This window comes from Electrophorus electricus, chromosome 20, assembly GCF_013358815.1.
Source record: "Electrophorus electricus isolate fEleEle1 chromosome 20, fEleEle1.pri, whole genome shotgun sequence".
In the NCBI taxonomy this organism is placed as follows: domain Eukaryota; kingdom Metazoa; phylum Chordata; class Actinopteri; order Gymnotiformes; family Gymnotidae; genus Electrophorus; species Electrophorus electricus.
Window position 1 is genome coordinate 11191888 of NC_049554.1, and position 19165 is coordinate 11211052.

Below are 19165 nucleotides of genomic sequence, written 5' to 3' on the forward strand. Positions count from 1 at the left end.
GCAGCGACAACCGAAACCTATTTACTAGTTAAGATAACCTAATCTTTGACGTTTTTGCATTAAACTGTATTGATATCGACCTGCATAGCTAGCTAGGTTGGCTATCATAGATAGCTAGCTAGTTACTGAAATTAGCTTGCGAGCTAAATTCGGTAAGTTAACCATATGTGGTCCGCACGTTAAATGTTACCAAGCGGCTAAACCGGATATTTTGAAGTTAGTCATTCAGCGTCGACCTGAGTTATACGGTCGGATCAGCTCGTTTAATGATTTGAAATGCAACGTCTGTTCAGCCGGCTAACGTAAAATGCTTTATTTTCCACAGGTTAAGGCAAATGTGTAAACACATGTCAAGTCACAATAAAGTTTAATTTCATAGCTATAATTTAATTTGTAGGTAGCTCTACTAGGTAGATAGTCAACGATAGGTTAACTAAGATGGCTAGCTAACTTAGGTGTGTTAAATATTTTGTAACTTTAGCTAAGTTAGCTAGCTAGCTACTGTCTAAATATTTCATGGTGTTAAGCTTTTATACACGCTTGTCTTTTCTCGGTTTTGAATTGGTGTGAATGTGCTGTTACGCCGTTTAACGTTAGATTTTTCTTAATGTAACCCTGGCTAAGTTCCGTGTTTAGAGTGAAATGTCGTAGCGCCCTTTACCGTTTTTGGTTTGAGATTTAACGTTAGCTGGATATTGCAGAGTAAGTGGCCTGTCATAGAAGTTTTGTGTGTAGCAGAGTGAACAGGAACAACACAATCCGTAGGTTAGCTAAGATAGTTTAGGTAGTTAAAACTGTTCAAGAATAGACTAAGGTCGTTGAACATGAATATGGCCGCATTAATTGGTGTTGGGCTCAGCGGTTACTGCAATGTATATTAATAACCAGAACGGAGCATTTGTTTAATCATTTTTATGTTCCTCACGTCTGACTCGCCATGGAGACGTTTGAAACCTTTTCAGCTTCGCGAAGCGTCTCTCTGGTGAGACGGCCTCTTGCCGTCAGCTGAAATCCTTGCAAACACTATCTTTAAATCTGCTAAATGTCACCGCAGTGATTTAGACGTTAGCTACTGGGCAGTATTTCGCACGGTGTCGCTTAGCTAATGTTATAGACTATTTTCTCGTCAAATAGCAATTTGTTGTACCATGAGTGTTAACTTGTTACTACTCAGTTTTGTGGTGGAACGAGCAACGTTCGAGCCAATTTTTTTTTTTTTTGCGTTTTGGGAACACTGTGCAAGTATTGTAATTGGACATGCTATTTTAAATTTGTAATGTAGCGGTTAGCTAGATCGGTTATGACTGTATTCTTTGCCTTGCCTCATTGTAACTTGCTACTGAAACTGCGCACGGCATTCCGGCAGGTTAATTGCACCATATCACCCAGTGATGTTTTGGGGCAAGAGCCTGACGCCTTTCTTGCATTTGGTATGATAGAATTCTCCAGTTTACTTCTGAGAGTCCCTAGAACTGAAGGAGGAATCCGTGACGATGGGTGGGATGAGAAGAACAGACTCTCTGGTTTTATATCGCTGCATATAGGCACCATTGGCCTAGACTGTATTTTATGTGTAGTAGGTTTGGAGCGTTATCTGCCTTGGCATGCAGTCTGCGCAGTGTTCTGCCAACTCCCTCGCTCCTCCTCAGGGGGAAAAACTAGAGGAGATGGGATAAAATTAGAAGACAGGCATAAGTTTCCTAATGTCTCCCCCCCCCCCCCCTTGTGTCAGATTGGTGACGCCACTATATATTGTGTTTCACGTACTGAGCATGCTTTCTTGGTTACTTTTAAAATGCCCTGTTAAGTCTACATTTCTTAGCGTAGGCTCCAACGACATCCCAACAAGCCGGTAAAGATAGTAAATTAGTCTAATTTTACACGGCTGTCCTGGGTATACTTACGATAGCGGCCATTGCTATGGCCCCGGAGGCCGTCACCTCGCGAGGGTATTTGGGTGTAGTACTGTAACAGATATCCCTTGATATTGATTGCTTCTGAAAACAACTCTCTTGGCTCTAGGAGTGCTATGCATGGTTATGGTTTTCTTTTTCCTTTTTTATTGTTTCAACCAGTCACTGTAATACATACATAAGCTATTCATTTAATAAGTCAGCCTTGTTGTATAAATGTCAATAAAAAGTGTTGCCCATTAAGTTTTTTCTTTTTCCATTGAGGTTCTCTGACAGATTCACTTGTTCATTTTTTTTTATAACATTGCTGTTTGTGCAGTTTTGACTTTCTTGGTATGCATCCACTTTACAGTGAGTTCCCTGTTATACTGGTGCCCTTTTTGACACAGCTTTGGGCAAATCAAGGGAAAAGAGGCGCATTATCATTTGTAGGAGTATCATCATACTGTATTTATGGTGCTTACAGAGGTCTGGTGATATGGTAGGAGGTTCCTTTATGGTTCACCCAGTGCAGATGTAAGTATTTTCAAATTAAAGCTGACATTCTGCCCCTTAACCTCAATAGCTGTTGGTTCATTTCAAATCCAGTGTGCCAAAAAAAAAAAAACCCTGTCCAGTTACTTTCACATTGCACTGGGATTCAGGTTTTATACAGTAAGCAAATAACTGCTACTGTGACCACATTTTGTCAAAGTGAGAAATTTTGGTGTGTAGTTTCAGTTTGAGTGGGTTAATGTATTACTAGTGCACCTTTACAGTTGAGTGTTTTATTGTGCATTTCATTGACTCATAAGCCCTTCAGGCAATGCCAGAGGGTGTTGGAAACCAGCAACCCCCCTATCCCCATAGAGAGCTAATGTTAGCCGTGTGACTTTGCCCCACTTGGGTTTAAAAATAGAAAGGAAAGGGGGAGCTGAAACTTCCTACAGGTGACGTGCAGTTTGGTGACGGAACTGTGCAACTGCCTCATTGAGGTGTGGCCTGAATCTTTCTAGATGAAGACCTTAAACTCAGATTATCCCATTCACCATATTAGCCTCGAAGCAAGGTCCTCGGAAGTCCCACGGCGAGAAAGCTGTACCTGACAACCCCCACCTTCCCTTTTTTTATTATTTTATAATTATTACTAGTATTATTTAATCCAGCATCGTCATTTCAAAATCAAAATTGTATATTGGCTCTGAGATTAGACAGTGTGGGCGGGTAAACATGATCTGCGGTGCGTGGCGCTAGCCGCGTGTTCATAGCGTAAGAAGCCCTTTCTTCGCACGCACACACAGCGTTGCTGTTTGCTTTCCCGGTGAGTCCCTTCAGCCTTCAAAAGCGCTGTCTGCTGCAGAGCGCCAGCAGTTCACACTTCAGTCGTAGCCTAACCTAGATTTCTGTAGTAGTGCTTGTAAATAACCTCAGGTACTCTTTTAAGGGGAGGGGGTGCTACAGTGAATCATGTAACAACTGCATCATCTGCGTTTTTGCACCAGTTAACTGTCACTGGAACATCTGTATTTGTTCTGGAATTGGCCATATGAGAGTGTTTAGCTGACTTTTCTGTTTACGAAAGGTAGTAATGATTTTAAATCATTTGGTTAAATGATGCAGGGTAAAGCCAAGTATTGGAAAAACAAATAAATGGAGAAACAAAAACCCTGACCTGTTACAGTTATGACCAAAGAGCAGTATTTGGCTATATTGGCTACACCCAACTACTAACATTTGAGTATAAACATATACAATCAGTATTTGAAATGCCCATCTCTAAAGAGCTTCTTCAAGTAACACATTATCTGAGTAGATTAGCAGTTTGTGTAAATTTCAGATGCAGTAACCAGATAACAGCCTGTGTGCTGGTATCTATTCCATACAAGCAAAGCATGTATTGGAAAAAATGACGCTGGCGACAGAGCAGGCCTATTTGCTGAAACCACTGAACGAGGGGCTCATATTTACCAAAGAACTTGCTTGGAGTCCCCTGACCCAGTTATAGATATAACTTTGAGTATCTTAAACATGTACAACAAGCCTGCCATGTGAAAACTGATTGAAAAGAAAAATGCATAACTTGTCGTGTTATGATTAAAATAAAAATGGTGAAAAGCAGAGAAAAACATGCTCTGGTGAGTATTTTATGATTAGTGTCTTTTAATGAAAGCCAAATGCAACTTTCATCCAGTTGTTCATAGTTTTGAGCTAATGAGAGCAGAGGTGGGACAAGTAGCTGAAGACTACTCAATTAAAAGTATTCTTGCTTTTAAAAAAATTAGTACTCAATTAGAAGTAAAAGTAGTCATTTTGATTACTGTTAAATTATTTTTGACTTTACTTAAGTAGTACTTAACTACACAATTACTTAAGAAATTACAGCTAAGGCAAATGTCGTTGATTCGATGTAAAGCTTAAGAGAAATGCTGATTCGAAGGAGCATTTGGCTACATCATGTAAGATCTCTGAAAGCTAGATTGTTGAGTCATTAATTGGTTTAGCCTCACTACCAGAAATCTGGAACCAATTGATAGAATGACCCAGATTAGCTGTATGATTGGCTCAGAAGGACCAGTGTCAGCAACAGCAGCCCTACTGTTGGTCTTGGGCAAGTTAAAAAATTAACCAAACTCTCCTCAGCACCCCTAATCACATGAGTTCAGTACCAGGGCTGAGTGTATCCTAGGACTTCATGCTGCGTCAGAAGCTGCTCTTCTTTTGTCCAGACTTGCGCTTTGGCATTTTTATAGAGAAGTAGCTGAGAATAGACATATGACCTCTGTGAAACACTCCTGTACTGCTGTGATAAAACTGGCCTTTAGTAGCAAGAATACCAGGCTTCAGTGTAGCAGAGATTTGCCTTCATCTCACTCACCTTCACTGTTTGTTTGTTTTTTCCCTGCTAGGTTTTTGTTTGTTTGTTCATTGTTTATTTTCTGTAGGCACAGTGGTAATAGTTTCTTCAGAACATGTGTCTAGATCTTTCTTTCAGAGAAGGTCTTATTCATTGTCATGGAATGCACTAGACTTAATTCAGGGCAGCATGTTAGTAATTAATGGTTGGATTAGACCCTTATCTTTACCCAGATGAAGAAAGCTGCTTCTGCACCTAGTGCATTTCTAAACTCAGCCTAAACCTAACTGACCTTATGACCAACCTATTTACTGGGTTTCTGTTCCCTTAGGACCATCAGGTGACTGATCAGTAGTTGTCCATCTTGTGTTGGTGTGCTGTTATTTGAAACCACAAAAACAAAATGGACATGGCTAATTAATGTTTGCTGGAAGTGTTTTTTTTTTTTTTTTTTTTTAAACCTCCTGGCACAAGTTCCGGCTAGGCTGCGAGTGCTCTTTGACCTGTATGCAGCTTGCATAGGTTTTCTTGAAGTGGGGAGAGGGTATGGTGTGATCCTACCAGAGTGCGTTTGAGGTGGTGGGGAAGGTGGGGTTTGTCTTGCCTGCACAGAACTAGGTGAACCGATAAAGCCCAGAGCCTGTCTCACTGCCACCCTCAAACTGGGAGAGGGAAACAAAGGGACCACCTGCAATTCTTCACCAGATTAGACCTAGCAAACGGCAGAGAAAGTGCGGGTGGTCATTCCGGGGAACCGCATTTGGATGCAGAGCTGCCTATTCATTCCCACCTGTTTCCTCACAAAGGAGCGAGTCAAATGAATGGCATGCAATTTCACAAGGAGTCTGTTGGAATTGTTTACCTTGGAGGAAGTGATTTGTAAAGTGTTTGGGTTAATTGATAACCTATTAACCTTAAGATTAGGTGCACTTTTTACCGTATTTAAATGAAAATGTAGGGTTTGAGAAACCTGAGATGGAATTTTGACTAAAGTACATTTGTCCCAAAGATTAAGCCTGTCAGCATGCAGTGCTAGACCTGACTATATCCTACTATTCAGATATTTACTTTTTGGGTTGGTTTTCAGCTTTAAACTTGTGGCTGCCTGATTTTTTTGAGGGGGCTAATTGGAGGTTTTCAACAAAAGCGAACTGCAAAATAAATTGTCAGCACATTCTTGTACTAGAGTTGTACTTTTTAATTGCACTTTTAAAATGAGGAATACCATCTCAGCTCAGGTGCCTGACATCCCACTCTGTCACACTTCAGTTCTCGTTGACTACATTAAAGGGAAGTCAACATGCCAAAGAGCTCAGCTGTTTTAGGAACATTTGAATAGTGTGCTGCTGCTGTTATTATAGTTGTGCTATCTTGCTCTTTTTTTACAGTTAATTCCAGCAGCATCACTAGGGAATTTTTGTTTGCTTGTTTTGTTTTTTTTGGGTTTTTTTGAGTAATGTTACCTAAGTGGGTGGAAAAGGTCTTCAGTCATTTAACCAAGCCATGTCGGCCAGATCACCAAGCAAGTTTTTCATATTGAAGATGGCTAATGTACTGCTATAGCATTTTATCTAATTGGCTAAGATAGTATTAGAACAGTATCTGTTCACATTCATTAGCTAACAATAAAAATAAATAAATAAATTATTTAGTTACCTGTCTACCTTTGTGAGTCCCGCAATAAACTGAAATGCATGTCCATGTTGTCTGTATTTTGCCTTGGAGAGGAGGGTGGTCTGTGAGGGAAGGTGACTCTCCAAGGGATGTGGTCCTGGTTAGATACTGTAGTGTAATTTTTGAAGTGTCAGTAGTGCACTGTTTTAATAAACCGAAGATGGCAAAATAATTTGGGGCTGGCATCAAAACATTTAGGGATTAAGCCCCGAAAGCCCTCTGCTAATGACTCCTCGGTTCATTCGTTTGTTTTGTGCATTTTCTGTTAATTTAAATAGGCTAGCTTTTATTGTGTCTGTAATTGTTTTAAAAAATGTATTTGAGTGATTTTTGTAAAAATTTTGGTCAGCTTGTTTTTTACGTCTGTTTCACAGTGCCTCGGATTCTTGGAAAACACCAGTTTGTTTATTTTTATTTATATATATATATATATATATATATATATATATATATATATATATATATATATATATATATATATATATATATATATATATATATAAACACACACACACAAATACTGTGGAATAACAGAATACCTAAGCACTAGTGCTGTCCATCTCAGCCGAGAACAGAGAAATGTCTGCAGGAATGAAAATAAATAAATATGAAAATAAATAAAATGTTGTATAAAAAGTTTTCCTTCTCAAAAAAGGGTATTTAGGGAAACCAGTTAGCCTCTTAATCAAATGTCTTTTGAAGGACAGACCATGTAAAGAATTTCAGCTGTCATGTTCTCAAAAAAAAACAAAAACAAAAAAACCTAAGCTCACAAGTCTGATTCAAAAGGTTTTCTTAATCTTTATTAGATAAAGAAAATAGTAAGCCAGACACTTTGTCCTTCTGCACACTCCTTGGCTCGATTGCACGCCCAATATCCTATTTGCTATGTGCCCTTGACACTGATCCCTGGTAGAAATGAGACTCTGACATTTTAAACCTAAACACAGTCCTGGCCCCATGAATTCTTTTGGCTCTTGTCTTTTGTTTTGTTTTGTTTTTTTAAAAAGGGATTACCTGAAAAAAAAAAACTGTTAATAACAAGATCCTGTTTTTGAAGTGGCTCCACGAAATTAATATCTCTTTAAAATATGGCATTGGCGTCTTTTGTAGACCTGGTTAGGTACATCATTGGCAATTAAACTCTGCAATCCAGTTTGAGCAATGAGCAAGCCATTTGTGCGGGAGGTTCGGATGGGCAGCTGGATGTCGGCTACCCCGGCAGCTCTGAAAGCCATCAATTTAATTTTTCACGTATGCCCCTCCTCTGCGGAGATGCTCCCCACAGACAATAACTTGTGCAGCAATGCATGGGATATTACTTGATGAATTTTGACAGAGGCTTTTATGGCCGAGCCCCATCTGAATCTGAACAGAAGCAGCTGCAAAGGCAGTTGTTGACTATCATTAAAAGCATGTGGACCCGCCGTGAGGAATTACCCTGTTCAGTGCCCAGTTCCTAGCTGTTAAGTGTAACACGGAATAATGAAGCCGAGAAGGAAATGTTCTTGGTCTTGTCCTTCTACTGATGAGTCTGATGAGCCTTTCTCCTGCTGTTTTAAATATCTAGGTTTGTAATTATTGATACAGGTACAGGATGTTCTTTTAACCTTTCATTAATGGACCACAGTAGAAGAATAGTAGATTGCGATTGTTTCAGCTTCACGGTTTCTGGGGGTCTTTATGAATAAATGTGGGGCATTCTCATGGAGGGTGGGGGGGAGTTGTGTTGCCATTGTAGAAGCAGCGCAGCCTGCTGATGAGTCTGCTGTTGACTCCCCTCCTATCCACCCCCTGCAGGGATGGAGTGGTGTGGAGGGGTTGCAGTAGCGGCAAACGATGAGCCCTTCCACCTGGGCCTCAACTCGGGCGCCGCTGACCTGGTAAACACAGTGGGGTATTGCTACGTAGCAGGGGGAAACATGAGCATAGGCATGCTACTTCTCGCAGTTAAACACCAGCGTCTGCTTTTCTCACACGCACGCGCACATCCACCCAACAGGTTGACCTGTGGGGTTGTTGCAGGTCAGGGAGGGGGCTGGTAATGGGTGCAGGCACTTTTTTGATGCTGGTATTGCATAATCTCTGCCTCTCGGTTCACATGCACACCCGCTGCACATGCTTGCTCATGTTGACCCAGTTGCCTCCTAGAATGACCGGTTCCGGAGAGCTGGCAGTGTGGTTGAAGCAAGTGTGAAGCTTTCAAATTGATCGATGTGGCTGATAAGAAGACACTGTAGTTTGCCATCATGGCCAGACAGGGAAGTGTTAAATAGACTAATAAGAACTAAATAATAATATTATTAATAATAATAATAATATATATAATTATTATTATTATTATCCATGCATATGGAAGATGGGTTTTGCTTGCATCGTATTAAAATGATATTTTTGAACCGCTCTTGATGGAGTTAAAGATTGGTCTGCATTCTGTTGAGCAAAAATTATTTACGTTGGTTGGACTGTAAATGGAGCTTTTCATGCAGACACCCACTGAGCACTCATCTGGAACGTCTGACGCTCTGGATGCTTGCAACACACTATAAAATGTGCTATTGTGGGTTGGAGTGGGTTGTGGTTTTTTTTGTTGTTGTTGTTGTTGTTTTTAAACTCACAGGAATGCTGCAATCTGAGATCACTATTTTAAAGGTCCCAAAATCAAGATAAATTAACAAACGATATATTTTGCTGCTCTGGAATACATAGCATGCTTGTATAATTAAAACAGAACTATTTCCTTGGTTTAGGGTGTTTGAATGTTTAATAATCATAAGTATGGAAGCTGCTTAGATTGCTTGGATAAACTACATGGGGCTATAATGCTAGTGAATTCCATAGAACATTTAATAATGCTCCTGGGGCATTTGTAAGAACCAGCCCTAGATCTTCCTATTGCAAAATGCCTTTGTGGAAATATTGCTGCATTTTTCCAAACTCGAGTAGATGGGGTACGAGATGGCGTCCCGCCAGTGCCGCGTACTTATATGGACTAATGTGGATTAACATCACAGTCCCATTGTAAGCTGCAATTTGGCAGCTGTTTGCTGCAGCGTGGGGGCTCTGTAATTTGCCACAGCTTTGATGTCTACAGTGGAGACCTGTAGTTTTCACCTAGCACCATACACATGGGTCCCTAGGCCACATTTCACTGGAATCACGTGGAGATACCTTCCACAAACACAGTGCAGAACGTTTTTCCAAAATAGCCAAAGTGGGTCAGTGTAATCTTCCGGTAGATTAGATGCACTGTAGATTTCGCTGTCTAAAACACTTGAAACGTCTGGGTGTGTTACTCTCTGTTTAATTTAATGACGTCCATTTTCCATAACGTGCATACATGAACTATCCATTTTGTTTTTTGTTTTTTTAGTTTTTGGCTAATGTACTTATGTGGCCTTCTGGAGTTGCCAGAACCTCAGGGTACCTTTCATCAGCTCTGTGGTCCCACTGCTCTCCAAACAGGTGGTTGTATTCTCCGAACTCCAGGCGCCTCCAGTTGCGTAGCCTGACTTGACACCACTGGCGAGTTTTTTGACGTCTACTGTGCATGTTTGAACTATTTGTTGACCCAGGCCTTTAGTCCCACAATGGACTCAACAGATGTGTTTCTGTTTAGCAAGGTAACATGTGCTTAGTGAATTTTTTAACCACAGAGAAGCCATCTGGTTCAGTCCAATGGCGGTTTGTGGTAGTGGGTGGGGGGTGGAGAGCAACAGCTTTATTCCATTCCTGACACATGAGTTCCACCTTTTGAAGCATAGTGCGTGGATCTCTCCACAGGCCTCTGCTATGTGCGTGTCAGACATGGGGTGAGGGGGGGAAATGAGATTTGCCTCCGGTTCGCAGCCCTGTGCCATGGTTTGCTCAGAGCAAACGATGGGCTCCTGACCCGGCCCCGCCTTCCTCAACTCTCCCGCCCCGCCTTCCTAGTCCTGCATACACGCCTGCTCCGTCCAAGAGTGGTGGGGAGGCGGCACTGCGGTGTGTCTCACACTCGCATGCCCAACAGGGCTCAGGGAGAGAAAGGGTGCCATCTTGCTTGCTGGCTGCTGTACATGCACTGAATGCCATTGTCCTCCGCTTGCCCCAAGGAAACTGCTTTCCCCTTCATGTAGATTAGCGGTCACCCCTTACCCCGGTGCCATCACTTTACCTGAGAGTGAGTGCACCTCCCCTCTGTCTCTCCTTTCCTCTCTCCTCTGCTCTTCTCCTCTTTTGTCTCTTTTTTCATTCTTTCATTCTGTCACTTTATTCAACTCTGTTTTTTGCTCCATGTTTTTTCTGTCTCTCTTTCTTCCATCCCCGCCCCACCCAGAGCAGTGTCTTGAAAGTGAGGAAGTGGTGGCATTTGGTTGTCTCCTGATTTAACACACTGGCATCATCTCAGCTTGGGCTGAACTGCTCATTCACAGGATCAGGGGGGTCCATCTTCTGATTAAAATAGGGAGCCTCTAGTCTTGGGGAGATTTTCGTCACTGATAATTTTAGGAAGTGACCCTGGATGGTTTTGTTCTGGAGTCAGTCCTGTTTCGTCCTTGAATGCGTCACCTTTTGAGTTGTTGTTGGTTTTTTTTTGTTTGTTGTTTTTTTTTTTTTTTTAAATATTGTTCACTATTACAGCTTTTTCATGTTTTTGTTTATTTTATGGTTCATTTATGAATGTTTTGGTGGAGATAAGGTGTTTCCTGCTTTCTGGTGCATTTTGCCCTGACCTTGCTGAGACTATTTTTGTCTGGCTACGTGAACAGAAAGAGCTGTGGTTTTGGGGGGTGGGAGGGGTATCGCAGGGGGCCGGCCTTGTTATTTATAGCCCCGTCGGCGAAGTGTGATGAGCAAAACCAAGCCTGCAGGTTGTCTAGAGCATACGTCACAGCTAGGTCATCTACCAGTCTGTGTATGCATGTGTCTGTGGCTCTGCTTCGGAGGAAGGCCCTTTCCTGGAAATAAGCCAGACTGCGCAGAAGCACCTGTGTGTAAGCCACCCTCACAGGCCAGCAGGCTGCTCTCACACGGTCATTAGCAGACTGACCTTGCCAAGCTGCGTCAGTCTGACGAGCCCTGACGTCGAGGTGGCTGGTGGTTGCATATTTGCTGCCCGGGGGGGGGTGTCTGCAGCTCTGGCGTACCAGCTGTCGCCACCTCCACCCCTCATTCTGTAACGGGGAGGTAAACTGGTGGTGGTCTTCCAAGTGTCTGATAGCAACAACCAAACATGCAAGAGGAGCAGCTGTAGCCTCTTGCAGCCATGAGCAATGACTCATGCTAAAAAGAGATGCACAGACATAACTGGCATTACGTTCACCTGCGCTCAGAGTCTATTTTGATTATAGGCTGTTTCTGGGTAATCGTGAGTTGAACGCAGCTCATCACACGTAATTAGAAAGGTCACAGTGTGTATCTTGTTCAGAGTTGGATGGAATGTATTTGGAGATAAGTATGATTTATTCTGACAAGCTGTCAAGGAGGGAACGTGGGACACCAGGCTGTATTTTTGTCTCCCAACCATTCCATGAGATGTTGCACTGGAAGGTCTTAAACCATACTTTTCTGAGACGATAAAAAGTAAAAATATTTTTAGCCTGCCTTAAAAGACGACCACCTGGGTCTTTATATCCAATGGAGCAATCATTTAATAATATTAGGCATTTACAAGATTGACCATTGCAGTATAACAGTTCAATCTCCTGGCTACTGCCTGAATGTGGCTACTGCTACTTCCTTTTCTTTTATTTCTGGAGTCCCAATCTCATAAAGTTGTTGGTCTTGGAAACAGCATCCTTATTACAAGCAGTCTGGAGAGAGAGGTGAAAAAGAACTTAAAAGTTTCTAATTTTAGTCAGAAATGTAATTACCCCAGGTACCTACAGATTTGGAAGGATTTAACAAGAATTGCCGTTTCTCCCTTCCTTATGTTGTGGCGATTATAATTAAAGCGATTTAGGGAGCCTAGGTAGAAAAGCACAGATGAACCCTCCATGTGTTGTAACTGTTCTCCAGAAAAGAGCTGACGACCAAGTTTACGGAAGTGTAATCAAAGTGAACACGTGTTTTGGGAAGAAAATGACATTCCCAAGAATTGTTTTCCTGTAGCTCTGCTTTGCATTGCGTTGAATTAAAAATCCATTTGTGGGGCTTAAAATGCTTCTGTAGCCTACTTTTTAAAAATTATAAATTAATTTATGGCCAGATTGAGTAAAAACATCCCTGATCAAGGGTAAACATATTTTATCCCTGTTTATAGGCTAGCTCTGGGTTTTTGATGGGTTCTAACAAGCTTGGTGTTTATGAATGCAGCGAAGGAATGTGTGGGACCATGCAGCTACACCCTAATCTGTTTGGAGATGAGCTTTTTAATATTTGCTTTGGCCCACTGGTGAGCTTTGCAACATGAGATCTTATGAATCTCTGCAACAAACCATGGGAGAGTAAATGCTTCCTATTGTAGCTGGTATGTGCAGAGGTTCAAGATGCCCACCACACCCCTTACTCAAGTATCACCATTACCGCCAGGCCCCTGGGTTCATGTTTGCTCGGCAGGCGTGTGGAGACCTGCATGTTTGCAAGGGCACTTTCAATTTAAAAAGAGACTGGGTGTGATATTTCTGCTCCACTCTGGCAGTTCTCTGTAGAGTCGTCTTATTTGTTTCTTTCTGTTATTTCATCATAGGTATTGGGAACTCGCACTGTTCAGTTTCCTCTTATATCCCACGTATGCCGAGATGGAGTCAAGATTTGCTTGTTAAGCTCTGGGACGCGATGCACCCATTCTCCGCAATGCCATATGTGCGCCCATATACCACAGTAGAAGCCTCCGTAACGACATCTCTCAGACGGAGACTCCCGGAGATGATCTGCACTGTCGTGCTCGGTGCCCAGGCCCCTTGAGTTGTTGTCAGACCGACCGAGCTTCTCCAGTCAAGAGTGCTCTGCTTTTGGCCACCCCATATCCCCTCATCTTTAAGTGTCATCATGGCAATTAATAGAAAGACCGGTGGCGCTTCAGGCGAAGGTTGAGGGCTGTGGAAGTTGGGGTACCTGCAAGCCAACCCAAAAGCCGGGCTTCTCTGCCCGGGCGCTGAGATCCGTTACAGGGCTGCGGCCACCTGGGCGGGACGGGGCCTGTCCTGCAACACCTTCACAGAGCCATCAATCACCGATGCATTCCACTCCATGGAGGGAGACACTCGCCCTCGTGCTCACCAAATTAGGCAGCGCGGTGACAGCCACTGACCCAAGCAAGTGTACGTAGTGTGCTTGAGAAGAGAATGTCAAACCAAAAGAAATGCAACAGTTAAAATAACATTATTATGAATGCTAAAAGTGCTTGAGGCCATCACCTGTTTGGCAGCAATTTATTTAAAGATGTAGCTTGTGGCCTACTGCAATAGAATGCACAAAACTATGGTGTAGTAGACAACTTGGCACTCAATTAATTAGACTATGCCACTACCGATTATTCTTGCCATCACTTGATGTCCCTTGATGCACTGTGTTTTATGAAAAAATAGGCTATATTTTCTGCTACTTTTTCTTCAACTATTAAAAAAACATTAGTGAGAAAACATAAATGAGGAAAGGAAAGACTGGTGCATTTTCTCCCACCTGAATTCACCTAATGCTATAATGATTGCGGTACCTGTTTCCTTGCCTTTTGCTCAGAGCATCATGGGTTCTGAACCAGCTGTTGCTCACTGTACCCTTAAACAATGGGACTTTCTTTTCATGGATCATGTCGAGGTGACCACTATAATTCACTGTGCACGAGAGTCACTTAAATGAGAGGTTGCTCATGAAGAAGTGGAAAGGTGTGTGCTTTTAATGGCTAAATCGCTTGTTAATGGAAAGCACTTTAGAACCAAAACAAACATGGTATCCCTGCTGCAAGTTTTCAACAACCTAAGGAGTCTGATCAGCCCAAACAAGTATATGTACCCTTAGGGAAATTCTCATTTAATCAATAGGCAAACTATAACAGGCATTTCATCAAAGTTTACTAGACTCTTTTGTCATTCCTTCAAAAATAATTTTACTGTAGCTTCATGCAGCATTTAAGAAAATCTGCTTCATTCAAATAATTTTCATGTCAGGATTGTCCATCATTCAATGTCTATGGCTTTTAATCATTTTCACTTATTCAGCATTTTTAAGCAATTTCATTAATTTAATTGTTGTCAAATAAAACAATCTACAGTACTGAGGAAAAAGGTAAGGTTTTAGTTACTTAAGAATTTTGTTTTAGAATTAATTGAGCCCTTGCAACAAAAAAGTCTCAACATTGTGATATCTGTCAGTCATTGATGGATGATGGCATCATTTATCGTCCCAACACTAGTGTACTCTAACTCACTAGTAAGTAATAAAGCATGGTGCATGCTTGTGATCATTATTTGCAATGGGTCATTATTGTCAGCTGAGCTGTTTTGTTTGAATTAATATGAATAATCTCATCTTGGTAGATTTGTGATTTGAGTAGTCCCCATTTTATCTATAAAATGGATTTCACAACTTGATCGTTCAAATGAGTGAAATTTTATATTTCACTGTGATAGAGAATTGTGTTGGGGAACATATTTAGAATTTTGGTGTGAGTTATTTGGTTTGTGAATGGTTAGTTGGAGATTAAACATGGTTCCTCTCCAATTACAAGTGCTGTTTTTTTTTTGTGTGTTTAACAAGTCCGGAAATAATGATGAATTAAGTGGCAGAGCACTTTCTTTTCTTCTGTACCATCTAATAGGGAGTGAGTACGCCAGGATTTGTTCAACAAAGCATTTCTTGCTCCCCCTCATTTTACTGAAATGAAGGCTGTGAGCTTCACTGGTCCGGTGACTCTCCCAGAGTGGAATGCATTTGCAGACAGGGAGTGAGTCACTGCCTTTATAATCCTGTCCAATGGCGCGAGCCTCCAAAAGCCTTGCGGACAATGGGCTGTCGCCACGTTGCCGAGGGAGAGAGAGTGTTAGCTCGCTGCCAGAGCTCCTGTTTCCAGAAGCTGCCTTATCCAGAACCCCATGCACTCCCCCACCCCCCGAAAACCTTTCCAGCGCCGTTTTAAATCTTAATCTCCAACCGGAGCCTGCCACACAGCTTCAGTCCGCCAATACAATGGCCCACTGTCGGAACATGGAACGCGGAACATGGTTGGACCCTCCTCATTCCCTCTGTGTTCACTGAAGCGACTTTCTTCTCGCCCCAGTTAGGAAGGTACGGGGGGGGGTGTTCGTGTTCGGTTTCACCGTTAAAAGGTTCAGCAGGCTGCTGCAACTTCTACCACCAACTCCAGCCTCTAAGCCTGGCTGACCAAGACTGAATACCTGGGATAGGCACTTTTTTTTTTTTTCCATGCTTACGTTCCATTTTTGGCCTTTTGTAGGAGGCCCTTCCTTCTTGAGCATTGTAAGGATGGCTTTATCCCCTACCGGAGATTGGTTAAAATTCCTTTCATTTATTTCCAATTCTATCAGGCTTATTGTTAAAGCTTAAAATTGGGATGTCAAGTTGGGGGGCAGTGGGGGCTGAGTGGAAATGGTCATGTTTACTGTATCACTACACAACCTTTTCAGTCTTGGCAGATCAGACACAAGGCAAACAGCCGGCTTCCAAACGGACCAAAAAAAAATGACGAGTTTTCTGCCAAGATGGGACTTCGGTTTTTTTTCTGTCCTCCCCTTTCATCAATACTACTGGAGTTCGGCGTGTTATTGGCTAATCAATAGGTCCAGGAGTGTGTTTTTCAATCAGAAGTAACTGATGAGTGTGAGATGGGGGCTTTTGCAGTGCTCAAGTATGCGCTTCAGACCGAGTTTGCTGAGTTGTTTGCTTTGGTGTGGCTGTGTTTTGGACCAGGCCCTTTCCAACTTTCCATTGCCCAGCCTGTTCAAAGGGAGCACTGGGCTGATCGGCTGTAACGCCCCTGGCCAAGGTCCACCCTAGCGTTAGATCTTTTGCTGCTTATCAAAAGGATATAAAACTGCTGTAAACCATGCATCTGTGGTAAGTTTCTAAAGCTTTTTTCAGTTTAATGAGTGTTTGACTTTTGTGTAAAATGGAAACTTGCACTTAATTCATTCATTCATTCATTCTTTTCTTATTTACAGTGCTAGGCTAAAGAATGGTAGCTAGGCTTGGTTGTTAGTTCACTAGTGATGAGCAGCTTCTATTGTCATTTCCAACTATATACAAGTATACAGTAAATGAATGTTTCTCAGAGACAGTGGAAAAGCACAAAAGAACACAAGCGCAAACAATAAATGCAAAATACAGGACCAAGTCATAACATATAGTACAACACCAACCAGTGCACAACGAGTGGATGTGCAAAAAAATGTAACATGAGTACTTTGCAGATATGCTTATGGCACATAGTAATGCAGCAGTCAATGGGGTAGTGGCCAGTACAACTATGTAAGAATATAATACTTTTAAGTGAAATGCAATATTATTTGAATACTGTATTCTACCGGCAGATGTTAATAAATCTGAAAAAGTGCAATAGATTGTGAGATTGAGTGTTATGTTAAATATAGTGTGGGTGGGAGTGTGTATGTATGTATGTATATATTTATATGATTATAAATACAGTGTTCTGACAGGAAGGAATGGCTTGAACACTGAAGATGGTTCAAATCAGAGCGGGGTCAGGCCACAGGGGGTGTAATCTACTGATGATTCTTGACTCTGAAAGCCATTGCATAACTCGGATATGTTATTCATTCAGTCATATTCCATCACCTCTTAGTCAGGGACCACCGCAGAGTTCCGCCCCCTGAATGTGTTCTGCTGTTATTCCGCCCTGTCCCCCAGTAGTGCTCCTGTTTTCCTTCCGTTTGTGTCTTTGATTCCACAACACATGAAACCTCGCCATACACAGGTGTCTGGTTGCAGCCTAACAAGAACCAGACTTTAAAGATGGACAAATCGTTTTATCGCACTTAAAACCAACAATCAGACCTTCTGTCACTAGAAATGAAATCCTGCCGGATACCAGGGGGATGATCTAGACATAAAGGGCTGCTGTTTTCCTTTCTTTTTATTTCAAGAGGATCTCCTGTGTTCTGGCTATGGCTGAGGCTGGGTGAGGGCGTGAGAGCCAGCTCCGTTCCCATCTCCCCCTCCCTACCACTCCCGTTTGGAGACTGAACCCCGGCCTGGATGCCAATGATCGGAGGCCCTCTGGAGAAATCGCCTCTATTGTTTGGAGCTACTCCCCAGTTCACATGCAAACCCCCCTACCCCTTTATAGTACCCCATTTCCAATCCTCCCCACCCCATTCCTTTGCTCTGAGCTTTTATTATTATTTTTAAGACCCTTCTCTTGAAAGGACCTGTATGAATAACAGACCCCCAGAGTTCTGCGTCCTCTGTCTCTGTGCACCTGCCCCCACCCGTTAAACAATAGGGGGGATAGGCATGCATTCATGCCTGCCACCCCCTCAGAAGTGCTTCAGTCTCTCGGTCGCCGTGCACTGACCCCTTCTCCACGCCTCTGCACATTCCTGCCGGCCCCCAGGAAGCCTGCCGCTTGACTTGGAGCATGGTGCTTTTTAGGAGACATGTTTGGTAATGGCTGAGCAAGACAGCAGAGAGAAAGCTGTGAATGTTAATCAGATTAAGCTCATCTACCTGTATGAACAGTGTGTGTGCGGAGCCAAGTGTGTGCACGTGTGTGTGTAATTATGTGTATTTGTGTTTGTTGGGGGGGATTAAAAATTAAGGAATTACCTAGACCTTTAACACAACATGAATTGGAGCCCCATTGTTGTGCCCTCTGTTTTGATTCCTCAGCTAGACATGTCTCCTTTGGTATTGAAATGCACACTAATGAATTCCCTTCTCTTTCAACAGGTCTCAGAGGCAACCCCTGACAATGGGATTTCAGAACTACTGAAGACACTCTGACAAAAGACAAGGGAAGAGGGCAAACCGTGAGAACAAAAGGGAGCGGATTGTGGGTTGAACCGCAGGGGCACTTCTCAAAAGAGGATCAGTTCTTCTGGGCTCGCCGGGGGGGCGTGCATGCTGCCCCCTCCACTGGACATCCTCCTTTGTGCCAGCGCGAGAACACAAAAGCAAGTATGCACAATAAAGCAAGCAAACGCAGCGTGGCCGTACCACGGGCCAAGACTGCCATGCTGCTCCTGCTGATGGCGGTGCTGCTAGTCGGGACCCAAGCCTCCTGGCCACAGGGGCCCGTGGATGTGCTGGGGGACCTCGGCCAGCTGGAAGCATCCATGCACTCAGCCGTGCTGTCTGACCTCCAAAAGGCAGAAGTTGCCGCGGCGGCCCCGCCCTCTGGCTTTCTGGACTCCTCAGCCGTGGTGGGGAGGGTGTTCCAGATGCACGTTCCCACGAAGGCCAAGGACAGCAGAGCGGTAAAGGTGAGCATCTGCACCAAACCCCCATGCAAGCCCCCTCCCACCTTTTCCTCTCAAAATGTTTCGCAAATGTATTCAAGAGAATTTACCCTCCCGTTATTCATCCCACTTGGCAGTTTTGCATATCAGACGTGTTCCATGGTTAAGATGTGGACCCTGGCCAGTACACTTAGTCAGTGGGAGAAGTGACATTGCCTATAGCATTGCTCCATGAAACTTATTCTACGCTCCCCTGCCGAGCGATGGCCCGTAAAAGCCAGCGGACGCTCAAATAATGCAACACTACTTCTGAATCCCGTCAGGCTGCGCACACACGCTGGGTGCCAGGACTCTCGGAGTTCAGCAGACGTGGGCCTGCTGTGCATGCT

General features: G+C 43.0%; 1 protein-coding gene across 9 annotated transcripts in view; it reads left to right on the forward strand.

Annotated features, from left to right (window-relative positions):
* Positions 1-19165, forward strand: part of dag1 (dystroglycan 1) — a 31916-nt gene that overhangs the window by 1067 nt on the left and 11684 nt on the right. For 4 of the 9 annotated variants that reach the window (XM_027001849.2, XM_027001850.2, XM_027001857.2 and 1 more), the window contains exon 2: positions 18268-18800. In XM_027001849.2, coding sequence (XP_026857650.2) covers positions 18498-18800 — 303 coding nt within the window. In that variant the 5' untranslated portion in view covers positions 18268-18497. Of the gene's footprint in view, positions 1-8283; positions 8304-13090; positions 13665-15503; positions 15628-15667; positions 16417-18267; positions 18801-19165 lie in introns of those variants that run through there. The other 5 variants (XM_027001854.2, XM_027001851.2, XM_027001853.2 and 2 more) reach the window with 4 other exon arrangements.